The sequence below is a fragment of the Rhineura floridana genome, chromosome 13 (assembly GCF_030035675.1).
Source record: "Rhineura floridana isolate rRhiFlo1 chromosome 13, rRhiFlo1.hap2, whole genome shotgun sequence".
Classification (NCBI taxonomy): domain Eukaryota; kingdom Metazoa; phylum Chordata; class Lepidosauria; order Squamata; family Rhineuridae; genus Rhineura; species Rhineura floridana.
The window spans coordinates 26,894,636-26,918,994 of NC_084492.1; the positions used below are offsets into that span (position 1 = coordinate 26,894,636).

At 43.1% G+C, this 24,359-nt stretch overlaps 1 protein-coding gene across 1 annotated transcript; it reads right to left on the minus strand.

Annotated features, from left to right (window-relative positions):
- DNAJA2 (DnaJ heat shock protein family (Hsp40) member A2) lies at positions 1–18,934 on the minus strand. The gene is made up of 9 exons (XM_061593980.1): positions 18,617–18,934; positions 13,371–13,430; positions 12,247–12,470; positions 6,741–6,821; positions 5,923–6,056; positions 4,215–4,411; positions 1,548–1,692; positions 1,275–1,402; positions 1–804 (listed from the first exon to the last, which is right to left on the minus strand). Exons 1-9 carry the CDS (start codon positions 18,692–18,694, stop codon positions 616–618), a joined length of 1,236 nt encoding a protein of 411 aa, XP_061449964.1. The 5' UTR covers positions 18,695–18,934; the 3' UTR covers positions 1–615.
- Between the last annotated feature and the right edge of the window lie 5,425 nt (positions 18,935–24,359).

Below are 24,359 nucleotides of genomic sequence, written 5' to 3' on the forward strand. Positions count from 1 at the left end.
TATCATTATACACCAACGGCTTTTATTGAATTTCAGAAACCTTTCACAAGATGGTAAAAAACTTTTACAACCACTTCTAATCTTTATCTTCCATGGTTCCCCATCAGTTCTAACCCACTGTGTGCCAAGCCCATTTACTTACCATGCATCTAAAGTGATAGATACAGGCTATGAAATTCTTTATTCTATTGTAGCAGCTTATGCAGGTGCAGCCAAATACCAAGCCTCGGGACAAGGTTTTACACAAAAACTTTACAATGTAGAATTTGAATTTAAAATATAGAACTTAAAATCTACACAAAAACTGATAAAAATCAAGCACAAGTACAAGGACTGAAACTTAACCCAGGTGAAAAGGAGAGAGTCTTGTCTTCCTTTCAAGTGCCTTTATTCTGCTACAGAACAGTCAAAAAAAGTAAGCTTTTTGTGGTTAGTTTAAATTATACACTCTGTAGATACTATGGACCAATTTAAAAGTTACACATACAGCAACAGATGTCCATTGGGTTTGTGTGGATTGCTCAAACAATCCAACTGGATTGCAGAAAACAAGTCAGGCAAAATTTGAAGAGAAAAATTCATGTGTAACTTTCCCCCCCACCCCAGACAAAACTTTTACTGATGGGCACACTGTACCCCAGGTCCATGATGGCCACTTTCATCATCGGAACTATCATTGTAAGCTTCACGCCTCTGGCCACCACCTGAACCACGAGTGGTATCAAATTCTTGAAGGTCTACTTCCTCTGCATCGGTAATTATGTTGGGAACTTCTGGTCTGGCAGGCAGAAGATCTTCAAGTTCCTAAAAAGGAAGTATTGGAGGAAGAGTGATGCAAAAAATGTAGCATTTATATAAACACAAATTCTAGTCATTATTTGGTCAGTAATAAGACCTTTTCCCTTCGTTTATCAAAAGTCTGGCCTCGTTACTTACACTATGCTCTTGTCCTGGTACAATCAAGTGTTTTGGAGTTTGTGGTTGTGTCATCAATCATAAAAACATACTTGTAGGATCAGACCAGGTGTCTTAACTAATCCAGAATCCTGGGATGGCTCTACTCTGAGAAGAACCATTGAAATTAATGAAACAAAGTTTGTCATGTCTATTAATTTAAGCGGGTCTGTTCTGAGTAGAACATAGTTGGATACCACCTCTCCTTCCCATTTCCTAGAGTGACCAACCAGATGTAATGGAGATGTGAAAATTTCATGCACCCCACTGCTGTGGTGCACAAGCAGTGAACATTTAGAGCGCCACCCTAGGATACTTACTGTAAGCTTTTCTGGGCTAATCCAGTTATTTTCAGGAAACTGCACATCAAACTTTATATATAGATCTCCCTTTTCAAAGGGATTGCGGTATTGTGGCATTCCTTCCCCTCGAACAACACGGACACAGCCTACAGTTCAGGAAAGGACAGAGATAATAATTCTTAAGAGGCAACCTGTAGTCTCCCTGTGTGCAAAATCAAATGCAGAAGCATTAACAGGGTAAAGATGGGATAACAGCCTTCCAAACTCCTCCAGAAGGCCATCAGGTTTTACCTGGTTCAATTACTTTTCCTGGAGGATATTTCACCACAATTTGACGTCCATCAAGGTGCTTAAATGTGAACTGAAAGCCACACAGTGATTCAACAAGTCCTATCTTGTGCGTCATGTGCAAGTCGTTTCCATCTCTCTGGAACATCTGGAAAAGGGAGGGAAGTGGTTTAGCACCAGTGGCAGCAAATGCATGGGCAAGTGGACTATACTAAGCAAGAAAAGCTCCAGAGTATTCAAGTTTAGTGACAAGGATGGCTTTAGCTCACTTCAGCTGCTTTAATTCCTCAGTGCCCAGCTAAATCATTCAATTCCATGGGCAGAAAATCTCAGAAAAACTGGCTTGCAGAACTGCACAAACATCAACACATCAGGAACTAGAACACAGTTATATTTTTTTATCACAGCTCTTCTGAGAAATGTAGATGATCATTTTCTAGTTACTTCAATTCATCCCATGTCAACTTTCCAGGAAAACCTCTCACTAGATCTCTTGAGAAGTTTGGAAAGTCACCACTACTTCTGCATACTTGTGCTTGGTACATACTGTATGTTTAAGATGCAGGGAAATGGGCAGAAGACTGCTGGAGGTATACACTAGTACTCTGAGGACATGGGATTGCCTGTTCAAAGCTAGACAGCTGAACCTGTTCTCATGTCCAAAACAGCCTAAACACATGTGCCCACATTTTGTACACACTCCTCTCAGTACCTCACGTTTCCTTCTCGCTCCCTCACAACCACCCTATTATTAAAATTGCATATCCTTGTAGCAGTAAAACCTCAGCAACACTGCATTAATTAACCCGGAAGGAAGAGGACAGAGTGAAGAAACTCATGCTTACTCAGAAGACAATCCCAATCACATTCAACAAGGGTTACTCCAATGCAACACTGCATATACTCATAACCTTTGCCCTCCCCATAGTTTGGGGTTGGTGCAGCTGCTTCTCTGTATCTCTGAGCAGTGTACAGGAGAGTAAACCAACAAGTGTTATAAAAATATACAATACTAGGGGCTCCACTGCTGCTTGTGTTGCTCACCAACCCTACTCACTCCCCCCCAATTCACCTACCCTTAGACCTTGCCAACGTCCCCAGAGTAGCTCATTAAATCAGGGGTGGGCAACCTTCTTTGCTCTCATCCTGTGGACCAACTCTGACAGGTGCACGGAGCAATCCAAATGTCAACTGTGTGATACCATATGCTTGACAAGAGGGTTGCACCACCCACCTGTCAAAGTTAGCCCACAGGGTGGGAGCAAAAAAGATTCCCCACTGCTGGTCTAATGGATTGGGGGGGCGTAAACCTGGCTGAGCCCTCTTTCTTCCTCCCCCCCTTTAGACTGGCCTGTCATTCCTCCAGGGGAAGCCTCTGGGAGGGGGAAGGCAAGCTGCATGGGTGCCTCAGACGGACACCCCCCACAACATGACCTGGTGGAAAAGGAGGCCTCACGGTAGCAATACTGAAGCCTCCCAGGAGCCAGCTCTGAGGCTTGCTCAGGCAACTGCCCACTTACTTGCTCTCCTGCCCGCCTGCCCTCTACCACCACCACACAGCCTGGATGAAAGGGATGCCTCACAGTAGCGAGGCAGAGGCGTCACAGGAGCCAGCTCCGTCTCTCACCCAGGCTATCACCACTGCCCACGCATTTGCTCTCCCGCCCACATATTAACTTGATCTCCCATTTGCCTGCTCCCTATCACCACTGCACGGCCTGGAGGAAAGGGAGGCCTTGCCTCCAGCCATTATGAAAAGTTGCAACTGCTAGCTTCTACGTTTTCCAGAGTGTGCATTTAAAATAGCACCTGGTTTCTATGTATCTTCCTCCAGTGGATGAGAGCTTTACAAACAAGGCACACAGCCACATCTATTTTAAATGAAAAAATAACAAAGTGCCTAAAAAAGTACTAAGTGCTGTACACAGATTTAAAACACAATAGACTGTAAAAGCCAGCAGGCAGAGCCTAACAAAGGCCATGACACAAAAGGAAAAAGGGAAGGGAGGGGAAGAGACTTGCCACACTCAGGCAGCCAATTCTTAAAGTTATATAGCAGTTCTTATAAACAACCAGCTTGAATGGAGACAGTTTTTCTTTTAAGTAACTGAGGCCAAATGGCACCTGTCTCTCGGCTGAACCAATTGAATGGGGCACCACTGCCCCCTTTCTCCCTCTGCCGCTGTCAGGTAGAACTGCAACTAATTTGTTTTCCTAAATATCATGGGTTAGATCAGGGGTGGGGAACCTGTGGCACTCTTGACAACCCGCCATGCTGGCTAGGGCTGATGGAATCCACATTTCCCCACCCCTGGGTTAGATCCAAAAAAATGCCCTTCCGTATGCAAAAAGGTTTCTTCTGCTTGTGGAAGAGCTTCTTTGCACCTTGTGCTAGAATGCTATGTGCAAAAGGCCTCCCAAGATGATGATCTGTTTACAGGCAAGAAATTGCGCAATCTCTTAATAAGCAGAAGCACAACAACTGCTTGTCTCTTGTACTTTTACACAAGCTTGTGTGGAACAGCACTAGCAGGTATTTTCCTTCTGCTCACGGATGTCTGGTTCAACCCCCATTATCACCCGCTCGTTTAATGAAGCATCACTACCCCAAGCCTCAGTATTCAAAAGACTTCAATAAAAGACAGCTCAGCATTTCAAGTAACAAGTTACCTCGTGCTCCTTTTCTTGAAGCAGGAGAACTATGTCACCTGGCTCCACTCCTGGGGCTTGATCAGCCTCTCCGGTAAAGGTGATTCTCTGTCCATGCTTCATGCCTTTATCTACATGAACTTCAAGTATCTTCACTTCTTTTATCACCTTCTTCCCTTCACATTTTTTACAACGATCTTTTTCATTAATTACTTCCCCTAGAAAAGAGAGAGCCTGTTAGAATTTCAATTTCAGGGGGGTGGGAAATACCAGGCCTGTGGGCAAAATTCCACCCTCCAGACCATTCATCTGACCCTTCAGACTCTTCTCCAGGCCACACTTCCTGTTGGCCCTATTCTGCATCCTCAAGCGCTTTTACTTGGCTGGAATGTGTCCTTCAACTGTGTTAAAAGCCTCCTGCTTGGGATGGACTGTTTGTGTAAGCACATGTTTTTGACTTGGGTGGCTGGAATGCAGCCTGTTGTATAAAGGTATGGGTCACGCTGTTGTCCCACTCACTTTTTGTCTCTGGCCACCCCACATGCAGCCCCTGGAAGGTTGCCCAAATGGGGATGTGGCCCTCGCAATCCCACAACTATGATGCGATTCCACTTGTTTCTACAAACTTTTGAAGGCCATGCTTCAATTACTGTTACCCCGAGGCTGCCCAGACACCATACATTTAAAGTACACACACCCTCAAGAATCATGGGAACTGTAGTTTGCTAAAGGTTCTGGGAACTGTAGCTCTGTAAGGGGTAAAATGACAGTTCCCAGGATTCTTTTGGGGAAAGTCATGTGCTTTAAATGCATAGTATGTACACAGCCCTAGTCTCAACCATTTGATAGCTGTTCTTCCTGATGTTTTAACTGTATATTACTGATATTGCTTTGATTATGGAAAGCCCTTTGGGTTTATGACAGAAAGCAGGAGACAAGAATCTCAAATAAATAATGAAAGGGTTCTCCAGCCCTGCTCCCCATTTTGCCTCCTTGTCAAGCAGCAAGACACTCATACCCACAAGCATCCTATTCTCAAATGCTATCCGGCCTACCTTCTAGATTTAATATTAGTATCTCAACGGAGTTCAGTGTATCCAGATCAGTGACTTCACATTCAAATAATTTCCACTTAAAGCTTCAAGAAAGACTAGGACCAAAACCATTTGGCATTATCTAGTATTGCGCCTCACCACAAAGGAGTCAACTCTATTCAGGAACAGTTGGGCTGCTGCTCACCCATGACTCCATTCCATGTTGATTTGTAAGAGGAACGTAGAGAACATATGAGAGAGAACAGTTATTTCCATGTGATCTCTTCGATAGGTTTCCTGTATTCCTACATTGCTGGAGTAACAACCATACAAATCCTGCAATGTAAGAATCAGGCCTACAGTGGTACCATATCCAATTGCCACTGAATCACCAAAGGACCTCTTTGAGCCAACGGATGGCTAGACATATGCAAAACTGTGTCATCCTTAGAGTTCTGTTTCCATGGCACTGACAAATCACACCTCTGAAAGCAAGGCAAAGGGCAAAGCATGTTGCCAAAATGTCCAAGCAATTCCAAGGCAACGAAGAGCAGGTATTTATGAACTTGCTAAACTGTACCCCTAGTTCTAAAGTAAACATCATAACACACTGAATCTTACAGATATTTCTCTGAGATCATAATACTTGAGATTCTTCCCTTTTTCAATGTTTGTGGATGAACTGGTTGGCTTACCTTCTCCATTGCAGTCAGAGCAGACAGACTGCATCTGCTGTACCATCCCAGGAGCCAGCTGCCTGATCATAATACGCACACCTCTCCCTCTGCAAGCCGCACACTTCTGAACTGCTCCAGATTTACCCCCTTGACTGCATGAAAAAATTCATTGATTTCACATTATTGTAAACACAAAAAGCAGGCACAGACTGTCATTTTTTGAGTCCAAACAGTAACCTGGGAACATCCAAAACTGAAGCAACTCATAAAGCTAAGGAGGTGCAAGTCTAATCAGTGTACGCACACACACACACACACGAGAGAGAGAGAGGGAGAGAGAGAGTTATCTTGTTACAAAGCTGATTGATACAACCATACAAACAATTGTGTGCTGGATGAGGGCCAATAAGCTGAGTCTAAATCCTAGCAAGCTGGAGTTGTGTGGGCTGACAGATCCAGAGTTTGGATAATAAGTCAATTGCCTGCTTTGGATGGGGTTGTACTCCCTCTGAAAGGGCAGGAGCAGGATGCTCCTGGATCCATTTTGGTTGCTAGAGGTCCAGGTGGCTATGAGGCTCAGTGCTGGAGGCTCAGTGGCTAGGAGTCCCTTTTACCTGCTTCAGCTGTTAAGACAGCTGTGGCCATTTCTGGACCAGGATAGCCTGACCACGGTGTCCATGTGCCGGTAACCTCCAGACTGGATTACTAAAGTGCTCTATGTGGGGCTGCCTTTGAGGTTGGTCCAGAAGCTGCAGCTGGTGCAAAATCTTTGCCCAACTTTTTTCAGAGACCAATTATTAATCTTTTAAAGACAGCTGAATGAAAAGACAACTCACCCATTACATGAACTACAAAGGACATTCTTGCTAAGCTGTAGTTTGGTAGTCTTTCCATTATATAGATCTTCTAAAGAAACTCTAGGAGAAAAAAAGGATTGTTCTTTAACATATTTATAAATACATATGAGCAGAAGACTAAAAACATCTTGTTTAACACTTATTAGTACAAACACAGAAAGGCTACATGAAGTGGCAAACACATCCCAACACTGAAAATGCACTGTTACAAATTTTAATATCATTATTTTTAGACCAGATCAAGCTGTGCAACAGCAATAGCTTCTGGGTGAAGTGCAATGTAGAAAAATTATGGACGCTCACCACTGCCAGCATTTGATAGCTCTAGACTCTCACACCAGGATATTGCATGTACTCCAAAGCGCCCACAATCCGCAGCACAGCAATGAATCATTACTCCAACATGTATATCCCACCCCTTTCCCAAGAAATTCAGCATACAGGGCCCTTCTACTTCATTCTCACACAGCCTATAATGCAGATCAGCCAACATGGTGCCCTCCGGAGCTTGTTGGACTACAACATCCACCATCTCTGACCATTGGCCATGCTGGCTCAGGCTGATTAAAGATATAGTCAGGGGGAACCTTCAGGCCAATCACAGCCCTCCAAGGGGTGCAATTTGGCCCATGAGGCCATTTTCCCCCAAACCATGCCCACCATCTGACATCACTAATGAGGGCAAGCTTTGGAGGGAGTGCTCCTATCCACTCATCTGATGACCAGATCAGAGTGTGCCCTCAACCACCTGCACCCTTCTCCTTCAGATCAGGTCTTAAGCAGAAGCACGGATAGGGGGAGGGGGTTTGAAGGTGTACTCCTATACACCTATCAGCTGATGGGCAGATCAGAGCGTGCCTTCAATCCCCTCTGCACTTGAAAGACTATGGTGCACTTTGAAGTCCTGAAAATGTCATTATGACATCAGGCGATTGGCAGGTGGGCAGCCCTGTCCACATGTCAACTTTGGCCCGCCAGGGTTTGGGGAGATCTGGCCCCCCTGGCCAGAAAAGTTCCCCATCCCTGATGCAGCCCAACATTTGGGGGTACCACATTGGCTAACCCTGGCCCAAGAGACATTAATAAGGTCCAAGGCCACCCAGTGAGTTTAATGAGAGTGCAAATTTGAACTTAGGTTTCTCCAGTCCTACTATAACACTCTCACCACTACACCATACTGCCTTACTGCTATCAAGATCTTCAGTGCAGGCTCTGCTCTTGGTGCCGCCACCTTCTGAGGTTAAGGCAAGTGGCTACCAGGGAGTACATATTCCCTGTTGAGGCTCCCCAAATAAATACCTCCTGCCTTGTATATATGTATTAGCACTTAGATGCCAGCTCTGGGTTTTGTTTTGAATCCAGGCATCTAGCAATATCTAGTCCATGGAGGAAGAATACTGCTCTTTACTAACCTTCCCAATGGGGAACCCGTATGGTTTCCACTGTAGGGTCTTAAATAAGTGTAGGGTGTTTCTATATTATTGTCTTAGTATGACAAGTTGTAAGCTACCTCAGTGACTGCATGTTCAAAAGGCAGGATAAAAATATTTTAAATACATGATTATGACAGCAAATCAAGGGAGGGAGAGCATGTCCTGAAGCAACAGACTGCAGCTTTTCCGTTTCAGAAGACAATTCAAATTTTGTCTACAGGACAAGTCATCAATTTTTATTGTTCTGGTCTTGTCTTGAATTGCTGCTGCTTCGTCTCTCAAGCAGCATTACTAGGACTTTCACACCTATTGCAGCAACCATTTTAGGTCTCTCTTTTTTTTGTACCACTGCTTCTTCCAATAGTAACAAAAAATGTCAGTGCATACAATGGCAGCACAAACAGTATAACCCACCCGTTGAAATTACAAAGGATTTTACACAGTGTAGTTAAAAGCTGAAAGTAGTTTAGAGCCTTTTGCCGGGGGGGGGGGGGGGAGAGAGAGGGAAGATGCTTAAAGGCAGCAGATTCCAATTTATGCCTCCAGAAGAATAAAAAGTCAGTCTAACTGAATTCCATATGGAGTCATTGTAGCTGAAGATTTCACATTTTATTTATTTGAAAGATTTCAGGGTTTCCTTTGGGAAGAAGGGCAGGAAATAAATCGAACAGATTATATATATTGCCCTTCAGCACAGCTTCCAAGAACATTTACAAAAAAACCCATACGATATAATATGTTGAGAAAACACACACACATTAAAATACATTTAAAGGGCTGGGGAATTAAAATGATTTTTGCTTGGCACTGAAAGTATAACAATGTTGGCACCATTCAGGTCTCCTTGGGGAGGCACCTACTTTAATATATTTTTGGCAACAGGCAACTTTTTAAAAAATTTTCCAAGGCCTTTTAATATCATTTTAAATTATTTATATTAATATTGTAATCTTTGCATTTCACTGTGGTTTAGGATGTGGTTTTAGTTGTTTTGTCGCTCTCTTTGAGATGAAAGAACAAGGAAATATAAACCCAACCTACAAAAACAGATAGCAATACAAAATTGGGTTTGGGTATGCAGATATAAAAAATATTGATACCAAAGTTAATAAAATAAATAAATAAACGTACAACTTCTGAACAATTAGTCTGTATAATACCAACAAATAAGATCAAATCTATAAAAGCTAATATATCATCATGTCAACTAATATAGCCAACAATGTTGTGACAAACCAAATGTAGCAACCCAAAGATATATACACATACCAACTGTTCGAGATTAAAGTTTGTTGCTCACTTTTACATGACTGTGGCTGAAATAGCGTTGTATGCACCAATATGGCTGTTTGGCAATACAGGATATTGGTGATGCACAATGTAAAGCATAAATCCTATAGCTGTTCATCGCTCTAAGAATTCTGGTAACAGGGCAACTAATAAATGAGAGAAAATTCCACAAATGGAGCACCAGCACTAACAAGGCTCTCTCTGGTCACCCACCCCACCTCAGATGAAACTAAGGAAGTTGATTTTAACTTTCATACATGCATAGAAACTCACTGGTATAACAACTGTATGCCATCTTTTTTCTGGTACGTTTATACTGTCAGAATGCAGCATTCTAATGCAGAAGCAACATTTGGCTAGCACAAACACAGGCCTGTGTATACACTGCACTTTAAAATGGGGTTGGGGAAGCTTTGGTACCATGTTAACATATTTTGCAACCTGCATAGATTTGTAAACAGGAAAGCAAACTTGCCTTTTCTTAATTTTGCAACATATATTCTGCTCCTGTTATTTATTGTTTAATTTTATATCCTGACTTTCTAAATCAAGCCCTAGTTAAGAAAGGGGGCAAATTGCTACACAGAACATTAAGCTGATCTCTTGCCATTAAAATCCTACTCAGCACTCACTCTTTCTAAGACCCAAGGCATCTTACTAGTTATAAAGGCTAGCTTTATTTATTTTATTTTTTTAATGTAATTCAGGTTGCTCAATTCTGTATCCATCACTGCTTGCTCAGCCCTTTTGCAGTATATGGTCAAAGTAAACAAGAACTTCCCATACTTCAGAATCCTTTCCATCCAGGAGTCTCGTGAATGGTTGCTTTCTCTCCAGACCTGCTTGGAACAGTCTGTTGTTCCAACTTGTCTGTTTTACGTTGTAAAGGGATGCTGAACAAGTTGAACTTCAATGCCTTTAATCACACTGACTTAGTAGAACTATAGCCTCAGGTTTACAATGATCTAACTCACTGAGCTGTTAATAAATGGTTTTGCTGAAATGATTAGTCCACCTCCACTTATAAACTTCTCAAGTTACCTTAAAGCATTGGTGAGGCTTTAATATTCCTTTCACTGATGATTTAGTGGCTTGGCCTTATTTCCAGTAACCAGCTGGCAGTTGCGGACAAGGAAGGGGCTGGCTTGGGCAGCTGTGGCAAGCTGAGCAGGCCCTAGCTAGCTGGGGAGGACTAGCCTCAAAGGGAGGCAATGGTAAACCCCCTCCAAGTACCGCTTACCATGAAAACCCTGTGCATAGGGTCACCATAAGTCGGGATCGACTTGAAGGCAGTCCATTTCCATTTTCAAACAACAAATGCATAATTAGATACCAGATACAAGTTCCTTGGGACTATCTTCTATAAGGCAGGATTCAATTATTTGATGTTCTTAGGTCAGGTCTCAGCACTGTGAAGATATGGGGGAAATGCCCACATTCTTAGACAACAGCATCAAGTTCTATTAAAATTTTATACTTCCCTCGCTGTGACCTCTTAGATTTCTTCCTGTGTCTTTTATTGATGCTGTTTATTTTCTTCACTGAACTGCTAAAAATTCAAGTTCAACTCTAATCAACCAAAATACAAGAGCTTCAAGAAGAGATTCCAGACATTACTGAATTCGTAAATTCTCTCCTCGGATGCAGATTGAAGGAATTGTCCCCTGGCCTCACTGGCTCCCAATCCATTTCCAGGCTCAGTTCAAGAGTTTTAACATTTAAAGCCCTGAACAGCTTGGAATATTTTCCCCCACATTAACTTCACCAGCTTCTTAGAGACCCTTCTTCCAGTCCCTCAGGGCCTCTGCAGTTGTGGCACTAACTCTGGAATGATTGCTTTATTTTTAAGTTCTTACATTCTTTACATCTAGACCTCTCTCATTTTATTTTGGATTTTTTTATTTGACTGTTATTTTAAAACCTACGTGAGCCACTCTGAAGGCTATGGTCTAGAATGGAATTTAAATTTCTAAATACTGTAGCATGCTGATCATTACCTGGAATAAGAGGTTGGTGCAACTCCTGCTTTTCCATCCACTCACCTCCATACGCAAGGCTCAGCCCAAACATTTCTTCAGGGTGGATTAAAACCCCAGCTAGATTTTAAAAATCCCAGCTGAATTGGAGACAGCGCAAGAGAAACAGCTCAATGAAGAAGCAGGAAGCACAGTAACCTCTTGTAATGGTGGATGTGCACCAAGAAGAGTGCCACAGAGCCCTATAGAGATCCCTTCACATCTACATTATCTGCAGCTAATGTTTCAGGCATAGGTAAAGGCCCTAAAACAAGTGAAGGCTTTTTCTGCTATGGTGCCCACCCAATGGAATGCCCTATCAAGCGAAGTGCATAATTGTATTATTTCAGTTGCCTGATGAAAACATGGCTTTCTGATAAGGCTTTGGCTGATTAAGTAAATTTTGTCCTGGTTTAGTAATGTATATTTAAAAGACTGTTGGATTTGTTAACTTGTGTTTTATTGTGTTGGATTTTGTTTGGGATGTTGTATATATGATATTGTATTACTATTTGATCTGTTAGCTACCTTGAGTTTCCTTGGAAAATAAGACAGGGCAATTTTTTTAAAATAAATAAATGTTAGGTCATCAAGGCTATTTAAATATTTGGTAGCTTCAGCTAACTTTAAATCAAGTGTACTCCAAGTCCTTCAGGTTATTGTGAGAACATCAGCCAGCCAATAGGGCAATTATATATTCAGGACAGGACAGGAACTTTCCCTAAACACAATTAGCGAGATACTTACTTGAGTGGATGCATCATATCTTCACCTCTTCTTCTGCCGTTGCGACTTCTACTCTGATTACCCATGAAACTGAACAGTCCCCCACCAAATATGTGGGAGAAAATATCGTCCATTCCTCCACTTCCACCACTACCTTCTCGGAGGCCTTGTTCTCCATACCGGTCATATAACTCGCGTTTCTCGGGATTTGAGAGAACTTCGTAGGCAAAGCTTATTTCTTTGAACTAAAGAGATAAAAGTAAATGAAAAACTATTATTGATATGTTTGGCAACATATGCACAAAAAGAAACACAAGCTTTTTGACAGATAAGCTTCAACTTCATTACAATCACATTTTATAAGCAGATACAGGCAAAACGCCATTCCAATCTGGACTCTGTCAGCAAGCAGATGAGTCAACTCCTGGCACCCAACTCTCCTGCACTCTACTGACCTATCTTCAAAGAACAAGCCTCTCCTCTGCTTGCAAGGAGGACCCAGGTATATCTTGCTCTACATAGCTGATCCATCAATTCACTGTGCTTTGCTGTCAGACATCTCAGTGATTCACCACACAAGTGTGCCACTTCCTTCTGATAATTGTCATTCATGAACTCTCTCCATTACTCACATTCTGATTCTTCTAATGAATTGTTAGTTGCTATCATGTGTCAAAGCACAGCTGATGGCAAGAAGACACCTTTAATTATCTTGTAACATTTGCATCCTACTGTTTCTCCAAAGAGATGAGGATAGTGCACATGGGAATTATCCCATTTTATCCTAACAGCAGCTCTACGATGGAATAAGCCTGTTAGTGTCTGGCCCAGAAAAGCTTTACAACTGTGCATGTATATGAACCACCATTTTGCCTCATTAAAGAGGAACACTGTATATACTTTAAGTTGGATTCCTGCACTGGACTCGATGGCCTTATAGTCCCCTTCCAACTCTACCATTCTATGATTCTAGCTACACCTCACTGTTGGTTACTTTTAAACCAGTGTTATAATTTCCAAATATGCTTTTGCCATTTTTTTTCCAACTACATGTTCACATGCTATTTTGCCCAGCATTGTGTCTGTTTCATCTTAAGAGGCAACAGCTGTATTTTAGCAACAATTTGCAGGATAAAAAGGCTTACCTTGTCACCTGCATTTGGATTCTTATCAGGATGGTACTCCTTGGCAAGCTTCCGGTATGCCTAAATAGCAAAATGAACCAATACAACTGTTTAGTTATATACAATATAACTGTTTTACAACTTGTGTAAAAAAATTCCTAATGTCAAGCAGTACTTGAAAAGATCTATATATCTGGGTAGAATACTTCAACAGGAGTTCTTATCTCATACTACAGCACCACTATAGTGCAGTAAGACTATGATGTATCTGTTAACAACATTATTCAAGCAGCTGAGAAAACTGAAATTATACTCTACTTTAAGGTCTCTTTTTAAAAGCTGGACTACTATTTCTAAAAAACCCTTAGAAGGTTTCTCAATCCCTGCCATGCATACAAATCCTATTCAGATCTGCTGCTGCCATAAAAATTCTGCCCTTAATAAAATGGTGCAAATTCTCAAACAATCCAGTGTTCTTACTCTGTTTAGCACAAAACTGACCCTTACTACTACTTCCAAAATACTAAATTGAGAGAGGCATGTAAATACAGGTCCAACATTACTAACAACGAAAAAAATACTAAATCAAAGTACAGAGAAGATGGCACCCTAGAAGTTACTGAAATTCAAGTTCTGGACTCCTATTGCAACCCTATATAGGCCTAACCTTGGTGAAATCCCACCACCACTGCTGCTTCTACTATATCATTTTCTTAGTAGTTTTAATATGTATTTTACTTCTATTTTAACCTTGCAACCATCCTGTTAAGTATGACTACTGACTGTTTTACTAGAGGCTAATGCACAAGTGCTCAAAGTCCAAACACATACTGGAACCAGCAAATACAAGTTAATTCTCAACAAGACACATTATTTCTTCCTCAAATTCAGAAGTACACATTTAGTACTTTCCAGACAGAGCATTTCTCTTGAGTATCAGAGTCACAAACCATTCACAGCACAGTACTTACTGAAAAGCAAGACTGTCTGGGGAATCCAAGTAAGCATTCAAGGATTACAGGCTAAGTACTATTTACATCAAGGTTGAGCTAATTCAGTTCCTTTTAACTGGAGCAAGAATCTTCAAAGATCTGTGGTGTGGGCAGTTGCAAAGGCTACTGTGAAGCTTCATTAAGAGTATGTGTCAATGAGCAACTTTCAGTGAGAAAAGCCATAGCTGCTATCAAGTAATTCAGTAATATGGCCAAGAACTTAAAGCAGGTATGGGGAACCTTTGCCACCCTGCCCCAGATGTTGCTGAACTACAACTCCCATCACTCCCAGAAAGCATGGCCTTTGGCCAGAAATGATGGAAGTTATAGTTCAGCAACATCTGGAGGGGGAAAGGTTCCTCACATCTGCCTTTAAGTATTTTCAATGGCAACTCTGAGTTAACACCGTATGCCAAACTATTGAAATTGAGAAGCTACCAGGATTACAAGCATCATCAGAAATATTCAGTCATCCTGAACAGTTTCTGTTACTGACATTAACCTTAGTGACTCTTTGAATGGGCCACCTCTCTTTTTACAGTATTCAGATTCCTGGACACCACTACATCTTCCTCCATTTTGCAGATATGAATGAAAATTACATAAAGAAATAGCATTAAGATTTTCAGTCTGTTCATTGGAACACTTCATCTTTTCAGATCTAGAACCTGTCTTTAACCCAAAACTGCAACGGGCACCCACTTGCAATTATTTCACTGTATGCATCTCTACTATCTAGGGTGAACAGACAAATATGGACAGAAACTTCATATGTGCAAGCTGTCACACCAAAATTCCCTTTTCTATCTACTGATGGAAAGTAATGTAGCTCTGTCTTCTGCTCCAGGTCATCCTGAATTTTTCACCCTTTCTGATTTATTTTTCTCCTTCCCAAAAAGACTAAGCAAAATGGTGGCAATACTATTGGTGCAAGCCAGCCTAAGATGGGATGCAATCCACCAACTAAAGTCCTCAGCTGTCTGTTATATCCAGTAATTGCAATCCAGACAGCTTCATTCTGTGTGCACCAAAACTTACAAATGTGCAGTGGGAATGTTGTTCCTACTCCCAAACAGGAGCCTTCCCATGACACACAGTTAGCTGCCTTTGATATTCCTGATGCTCAAAAACTGCTTTGCTTTAAAAGGCAGTTTATGAGGGGGTGTTTGTGTGGAAAGAAGAGGACTGAACTGATATGCATGGTTCTCTCAACTCTGGCCTGTTTTTCTGCAAAATGTTTTAGCAAGTGGAACATAATCCCACTGGAGACCCCTTGAAAGTCAAGTTAAACGGTTTGCATCTCACCTAGAAGTAACAATCTGTGAAATATTAAAGTTACCACAGTTTTCAAATTATCCCCTAATATACTGTCTTTTAAAAAGAGTTTTGCTCATGGCTTTTTAAAAAATCACAGTTCAATGCAATTTCTATAAAGTTTCCCTGGATATATTCTGTTTTATGAAAAGGGAGATATATTCAAAAGCAATACCAGGGCATGGTGGCTTTTGCTATCCGCCTAAGTATTTGTTTTAAAGGGGTAAGACTTAGCTAAATCTCAAACATCACGTTACAAGAGGAATATGCATAAATAGGATTCTTCTGAATCCACGATAAGAATCTTATTGTCCTGTTGACCTCAGAACTGTCTGATCACATGCTTCCTTCAAGACACCTGCTTCCACAGTAACAAACACTCAGCCCAAACAAATTAAGCTATTACACGCCCAAATGGAGAGGATCTATTCCCCAGTAGCACCACCCTTCCTGCCACAAACAAGCAGGACATGGTGATTAACCAACTGAAGCTTCTGATGTGGGATGGAGCTCTCAAAGAATGGGTAAGGAAAAGAAGTGGGTTAGGCCTTCCAAAAACAAAAACAATTTTTAAATTATCAAAATTAAGGGCAAGACTAGGTTTTATCACCTAGGATTCTTGCCCTGCTCACTTTTTTTTTTAACAGCCTGGATGAGTGGGCATCACCTACAGAGGAGAGAAGTCCCAGAATGAAGCCATGGCAGAAACAGATTGTGTTCTGTATTGGCCCGTGGGCAAGCTCAGCAGCTATATTAGCAGAATAGCTGCCTGTAGGCAAGGGGGGCTTGTATTTCCCCCCCCCAGCCTTAGTTTTTGTTAGTTTAGCATTCAGTGTTTAAGCATGCAGGGAGATGGGTCAAGGACGGCCAATGAGCCCAGAGCCACCTGGAGTCTAATCTGGGGTTCCTAACAAGCAGTTGGTGTGACGCTATGCCAAGAGTGTCTGTGTGATGCTGGGAAGGTGCCTTGTTAAGCAGATAGTGTAGATTTTAGAGTAATTAATGCCCTGCCAGGCAATTAGGGGCATGCAGCTTATCAGTTGTTGTTATGCTGTAATATGTAGCCTTTTCTAGTAATTAATGCTTATTTGAAGTTGCCTTGTTAATCCAAAGATTAATAGAATAGATGTGATGATTTAATGCTTCATAATAATTAATGCTTATGTAATCTCATTAGTGTGCTGTAAACATGTACCCTATAAAGGGGTCCCTGGTTGCCCAGTTCAGTGTTCAGTCTGGTCTATGTCCGTGCAGGGCCTGGCAGCCTGTCCCATTGTGTACTGGGTATACCTGGGGGTTGAAAGCTACTCAATAAACACTTTGTCTCCTTTTAAGTAAACCTGCATCTCAGTCTGCCTTACTCATCTCTCCGGTACCTCAGAAACCTGAATGCCCATTGGCCAGGGCATACATGTTCAAATGAGATTTAGCATATACGAAAGTAAAAAAAATAAGGATAATGGAAGAATATAGGTTGGAGTACCATGATAATAACCCTGTCCAAGAATGACACAGGGAAGTAATCACGTTAAAACAATTCCCGGGAAACACAGAATTAGGGGTTAGTGAAAAAGGGAGGGATTGCCCTCACCATCACGAAATGACTCCTAAGGATTACAGGACTTGGACTGGCAGGGAGAAGAAAAAATGGTGAGATGCAGAAAGTAATTGTCTGGGTCATCCATTTTATCACAAGGCAACCCCAGAAAACCAGAAGCTTGCGAGGAGGGAGAAGAGAGATGACTTCTTACCACCATGAAACAATTCTTGGGAGAAGGGAATAAGAAAATTGGTGGGCTAGTCCCTAATTTTCCCTTGTTGCTCCCCTAAATGTAACTCCTGAGACACATACGATTTAGGGAGTACTGTATGTGGAAAACAAAGAGAAGATGGGGAGGGGAAACAGAAAGGAAAACTAGCCTCTGGCTTACCATTGCCACCATGAAGCAATGCACACATAATTTTTGTGTGTGGAGGGGGAAGGAAAAAAAGAACAAATGGGAAGCTACTCGCGAGGTCTTTCTTCTCACCACCCTAAAATAATCCTCCAGCCACATAAAACCTAGGGGTGTTGAGGATAGGGGGAAAAAGTCTAGGAGTAGCAGGGAAGAGAATGGGTGATATTAAGAAGTGAATATTTCTCTCCTCTTGCAACCAAGAAGTCAGTCTAAAGTCATAATTCAAGGTGGGTGGTAGGCACAAGAAAATTGGTAGGGGCTATGCGCTTCCTTGCCCCCCTTAAAAAGACCTCCCTAGGTACCCAAGATTGGGAGACTGGGGTGTGTTAGAAGGAAGCACTAAGGGGGAGAAAGGCAGAAGGGAAGAAGCTCGCCTGTGACTAGCTCTTGTCACCATGAATCAAGAGAAGAGTGGATATGCAGGCAAAGGAAACTTTTTTAGTGTGGGGGTGAGTGGGTAGAGAGAAGAGAATACAACGTAGTCCCAACACACACACACACACAAACACATCCACCTCTTCCTCCTCCTCCTCCTGCGCAAGGCCTACTCACCTTCGCGAGGCAGCCCCAGGCGAACGCTCGCCCTCACCTCCCCACCCCCGAGACCCTCCTCTTCCTCCTCCTCCTCTACACACCCCATAACAAGAAGCCCGGGCCTGCCCCTCCGCCTCCACGATCCTCACCACCCCACCCCCAATAAAACACACACACAACCGGCCCCTCTCCAAGAAGTCCTCCGTCCCTTCCAGTCCGCCCTGCCGAGGCCTGCTCAAGCCCGGGCGTCTCCAATGACCCTTGTCACGAGCCACCCCGGCACAGGGAAAGAAGAGAGGCTGAGGAGGGGGCGGCTGGTGGGCCTCTGGCCCCCTCCTTCCCCTCCCCTCCGGCCCCCTTTTCTTCCTCAGGATTTCAACCTTTCCCTCGCCAACGCCGCCGCCGCCGCCAAACCCGCTCGCCCTCCTCCCTCCTTCCTTCCCTCCGTCCCTTCCCGACCGCCTCGGACCTTCTTCAGCTCGTTGTCTGAGGCCCCCGGCGGCACCCCGAGGATGTCGTAGAGCTTCGTGTCGGCCACGTTCGCCATGGCGGGCTGGCAAGAGAAGGCTGCTACGGCTACCGCTGCTACTACGCCGCCGCGCCGCCTGGGAAGGGGGAAAGGCCGCGCGAGACACCGGGAGCAGGCCGGCCGTGCGTGAGGGAGAAAGGGAGGGGGAGGAAGAGGAGGAGGAGAGTGAGTGGAAGATGGGAAGGCCCTTCGCCACGCACACTGACGTCACCACGTCGCGACGTACGCACAACCGGATGACAAAGGAGGGTGATGGGGGAGGTGGAATGAAGAAGGCTCCGCCCCCCTCAACGGGCCTTTGAGGGGAGAACGCCCCGCCCCGGCCTCGCAGCCAGGCTCCGCCTCTCAGCGAGGGAAGGACATGCCTCCTCTCCTTCAAGAAGTAAGGAAAAAGTGGAAATGAAGGAGTGGAGTGGGATGGGAGGGGTCGGGATTCTGAGGTCTTTCTTTGTACCGCCCCAAAGACCAGCTTGACTGTCAGTCATTCCTCTTTCCTAGGGAATCCTGGGAATTGTAGTTCTGGGGGACTCTTAAAAAGTTTGCTCTGGATCGAGGAAGGACGCAGTTCATCTATCCAAGAGAGGTTCAGTTCTTACCGCAACATGTTTTGGCTTCTGCCTTCTTCAGCGGCTCCGAGGGGTGAATTCATACATTCAAAATAATTAGTGTGAACGCCAGGCATTAAATGACTGGCATGTTATTTGTTTCATAAGAAAAAAGAATGTTAAGGAACAAGGGGATGCCAAACAAGGTATAAATGTAGATTTGTGCAATTAAAGTGGATTAAACCTCTCTTTTGCTCTAGCACAACAAATTCACTTAAAAAAATACAGTCTTTTTGCTGCTGGAATGAAAAATGCTCGGAAAGTGATGGGAAATGGGAAAATCCACTGAAAACCACAAGATGAACAAATAATTAATGAGAAGACGTGTAACCACAGAATCCTGGGAAGTGTAGTTTGTGAAGTGTGCTGAGAGTTGTTAGTAGTCTCCTATTCTCACAGTGTTGCAATTCCCAAGAAGTTTAACAGTCAGTCCCTCTTACCATGAAAACCCTATTTGTAGGGTCGCCATAAGTCAGAATCGGCTTGAAGGTAGTCAGTTCTGTACAATGAAAAATCTTTACACTGGGTTGCATCCAACTAAGTTTCAGTGAGAGGAGACCCACTGAAATTGATGGGCCTAAGTTAGCTGTGTTCATTAATTTCAATGGGTCTAACTCTGAGTAGGACTAGCAGTGAACACAACCCATTGTTGTGGGTCTTCTGCTTTAAATCTGGAATATTAGCGAGGCTGCCATATTCAGCAAGAGGGGTACATTAAAAAGAGCAAAAATAAGGTTGCCAACTTTTTTTCATGGTAATGTTCTTGTGCTTTAAAAGCCACATGGCAAGCTGAAGTTCAGGTGAAGATTTTTCCTGGCATAAGATGGAAGGAGAAGAAAATGTTTTGCTTGCTGAATTTCCACCGGTCTCCTGAAGCTGCTGAAGACAATTGGCTTCTGTGGGTCTGGTTGAGAACATGACAAATTCAGTTTTATTTTAAAAAGGGATGTTGTTTAAATCCCGGTAATTTGTGTGCTATATCTTAAGGAGTAGCCTGGCAGGCTAGACACATGGTGTCATCTAAAGGCACTGTCTACTTACTGTTTTTTTACTTCAACATTTTTTTCCACTGTGAGGGGATTTTCCTGTGGGAAGAAACATTCTTAATTTTTTCCTCTGCTCCAGCTGACGTTTCCCCTCCTCCACTTTTTTGTCTGTTCTTGTGAAACCAGGAAAGTTTCCTTTAATGGCTTCTTGAGTCTCTGTGTATATTTCTCTCCCTCTTGTCTTGACCCAGATTTTCTACATATAAATTGATACTGTTTATGAGCATTCTGCCATTTTATTTGTCAGTTTGTTTCCATTTGAGGAGCTGGCTGTTTGCATTGGGAGTACAAAAGCACTTGTGGCTAATGTCAGGGCTTTTTTTGTTTGTGATGGTACTCACTGGTACAGATTACCAACACCTCTTTTTTTGGGGGGGGGCGGGCTGCCCATAGCAACCACTGGGTGCTGGCATCCACAGCACTTATTATCAAGGTACGAGTACTGGCTTCTCATTTCCCCCCCCCCAAAAAAAGCAATGGCTAAAGTCATAATATTACACTGCTTTTATCTCAGGCAAGTTTCAGCCTGTGGTGGCAGCCTGTCATAATACAGTTTTAGAGAACCGTGACACAAAAAGGATAGTTTGCTAATATGTGGATTTTCCCACAGGGCTCTGGAAATCCACGAAAAGCAATGTCGCTAACATTTCCATATATATATATATATCAAGGAAGGGAGAGACTTGCTTTTTTGTGGAGACTTTTATCCTTTGACTCTACTGGCAATGAAAGACAGTAAAATTAATTTTAAAAGGACACCTTGGCTATCTGTCTCCTCCAATATTGACACTGTTTGGTTGTAAAGCCCATGTGTTCTTTATTCTTTGTGGGGGGGCAGACAGGAAAGGAGCAAATGTCTTCTGGGTCACATAGTCCTTGGAGAAGCTTGAAGATGAAAGGGTGACATTTTGCAGTTGGCAGTGGCAGAGGCAAGTCAAGGAATCGAGACAGGCTCATTCGTGAGGCAGGGTCTTCAAGCAGCCACTTCGGGATGCAGTTTTGGGGCAGCAAATACACAACATTTCTGTCCAAAATGTTCCACCTCTTGAGCTCCCTAACCTCCTTGACTCCAGGAGCAGCAATGTTGCGAGGATGAGAGCGCCCCAAACTTTAACGGGGGATTGGACAAATTAATTGGGGGAGGGGAGAGATCTATCTAAAAGTAATAATGATGATGATGATGATCGTTCATCCATTCACTATCAAACTAGATGTTCAGGACAACAGTGTTTATGTTGAACACTGATTTGTCTCGTTCAGTTAAAAAGTAGGGATAGGTATGGACAGACATATCTGTCAATATTGGCTTCTTTCCATTGCCCATTTTAAGTTCAGTTTGTCACATTTCTACATCAGTGTGCTATTTATTTTTAAAGAAAGTCCTTAGAAAAACTTCTCAGCACTCTAGTGCACATGTCTTTTAACAGACACAATTTTATATGCAATTTTGCCAGATATACCTGTTTTTGCAAGCAATTTTACTTGATATAAAGCATTTTTGTTTGTTATCTTCACCAATATATGTCTTTTTATGCCTAGGTCCCTGATTACATGCATTTATATGCATGTATATAAAAAAATCAGCAATTATTGGCCAAGATGCCTAAACAGAACCTCAGTTTTCAGAGAGAGTATGCCACTGTTTCTGGGAGTACCAATGGGAGAGGGCTACATAAGAACATAAGAAGAGCCTGCTGGTTCAGGTGAATGGTCCATCTAGTCCAGCATCCTGTTCTCACAGTGGCCAACCCACTGCAAGCAGGACCCTGAGTACAAAGGCTATAGCTTTCTGCATCTTCTTGTGGGGCTTTCTAGAAACATCGAGCTGGCCATGGTGGGAAGCAGGATGTTGGGGACCCCTCCATCCTGGTGGTTTTCTTTACGGGGGTATAATGCAATAGATCATTGATGCAATAATAATTCATTAGTGGTGGATTTATACTCGACTCCCCCACATATATTTCTGCTTTATTGTTCTGTGATGCTGTGATTCCCCAATGTTACCACATTATTGCCATCTGGAGGGGCACTCTTGCTGTACAGCATATCAAAAATGGGACAGAAAACATCTGGAACATCTGTGTCATGAGAAGTTGCAGGATTTCAGCAGAAAGCTATGGGGCATGCACCGACTGGAAATGAAGCAGTACGTCTGCCCCCAAATTTTTGCAGGCAGAAAACAGTGTTGAAAGTGGAATTGCAAAGAAATGCCCCAATACCATCATGAGCACAAATCATTATAAATCCACAGTAAAAAAGACATGTGTAGATGGATTTGGGGTCTGTCTGATCTAGTAGGCCGCTACTTACATTCTTATATGATGTGATCACCAGCCTTCCCTTGATGTTGGCACCAGAGGGCGCTTTTGTTTGCAAAATGATTTTATGCACACCCTCTCTTATGAGTGACAAGAAGCACAGAAATGGCAGGAATATCAAGGCAGCCAAAATTCCACTGCACAGAAGGAGAAAAATCATTGCACTGCAACTGTTGATCCACTTGCAATTTTTTAAGATTGAATTCAAGGTGGCGATTTGCAAGTTTTACATGAAGGACAGGAGTGGGAGACCACTTTCAGCTTGAGGGCCACATTTCCTTCAGGGCAAGCTTCCAGGAGCCGCATGACAGTGGTGGGTGGGGCTGGAAGCAACAGTGGGTTGGGCAAGACATGTGTCTCTTACCTTTGTACTGTAGGCTCCATTCCAGCCATCCAACAGCCTGCGGTTTCTATACGCCATCTCCACATTGCTATCTTCCATCCTGATAAACAAGAGGTATTATCACAGTTGAAATACACATTCCAGCTAGGTAAAATCATTCAAGGGAGGATCAGAGCATGGCAGCTGAGCAGTGTAGCTTGGTAAGGGATTGTGGCCCATGGAGAGTCCTGAGGGCCACATAGAGAAGTCTCGAGGGGCCACATAGAGAAGTCTTGAGGGCCTCATTTGGGATCCAGGTCTGAGGTTTTCCACCTTTAATGAAAATCCTAGGCTTGTAGTTCCCTGGTAGAGCATCTGCTTTGTATCTGAAAGGTTCAACCCCCAGCATTTCCAGATAGGGCTGGGAGACCCTGGCCTGAAATCCCAGAGAAGTGCTGCCAGTCAGTGTAGAAAATACTGAGCTGGATGGACCAATGGTTTGACTCAGGATAAAGCAGCTTCCTATGTTCCTAATTTCAATCCTTGGCATCTCCCGGTAAGGCACATGTAGACAGTTCATGGCCAGCAGACTGCTTGTGGCCTTTGGCAGTCTTCAATGCAGCCTGCGCAGGTACCCAAGACATCTTCCCCCACCCCGTCCCACCAGATTCCTCCTGCTGCTTAATTTGTACTTGTCCCCTTTCCACTCCAGCAGGGGGAGAAGAGCACTTTGCAGGCACAAATCCCATCGTATCCAGGCTTGCAAAAGCTGTGCCTGCCAGCTAAGGGATCTCAGTGTGGCACCATTCATGCAATTAGCAGCTCCATTAATGACTTTTTTAAAGTTTGAAGAAGTAAGCTGTAGATGTTTAGGGGGCTTTAACCCTTTGTCCTGCCTGTTTATCCATTGAGAAAGAAAGCTTCCATTGTTGCAAATTGGGACAAGACTGACTCCGTATAAGGCAGCGTCATGAGCTCTTTTAAAAATGCAACATCGTTATCCACAACATTGGTTAACACCCTATTATCCTTCCTACTAGCAACTTGCCAAAGCCTGGGCCTGTCCAGTTTCCAGTCATGGCAGAGGACAGAGTTATTCAAACTTGCATTTTATGGCCAGGGATGCAGTAACAATCAGCATATTTTACCTGCCCTGAGCCCTTGGCTGGGGAAGGCTTGAAGTCACATCTACACCATACATTTAAAGCACATAACTTCCACCAAATAACCTTGGGAACTGTAGTTTGTTAAGGGTGCTAGGTACTATAACTCTGGGGGGGGAACTATAATTCCCTGGATTCACTAGAGAGAGCCATGTGCTTTAAATGTGTGTTAAAATTCCTCACAAGGTAACTATTTCTCATTTTAAGTTGGGGCACACTGATAAGCAAG

Bases quoted from the DNA above. Each gene is read 5' to 3' on its own strand.
- DNAJA2 (XM_061593980.1), bottom strand. From the start codon at position 18,694: ATGGCGAACGTGGCCGACACGAAGCTCTACGACATCCTCGGGGTGCCG. The intron at 12,471-13,370 runs GTAAGCCTTTTT...TTATCTCTTTAG, and splicing joins ATCCAAATGCAGGTGACAAG to TTCAAAGAAATAAGCTTTGC. The intron at 1,693-4,214 runs GTAACTTGTTAC...TCCCTTTTCCAG, and splicing joins TTCAAGAAAAGGAGCACGAG to ATGTTCCAGAGAGATGGAAA.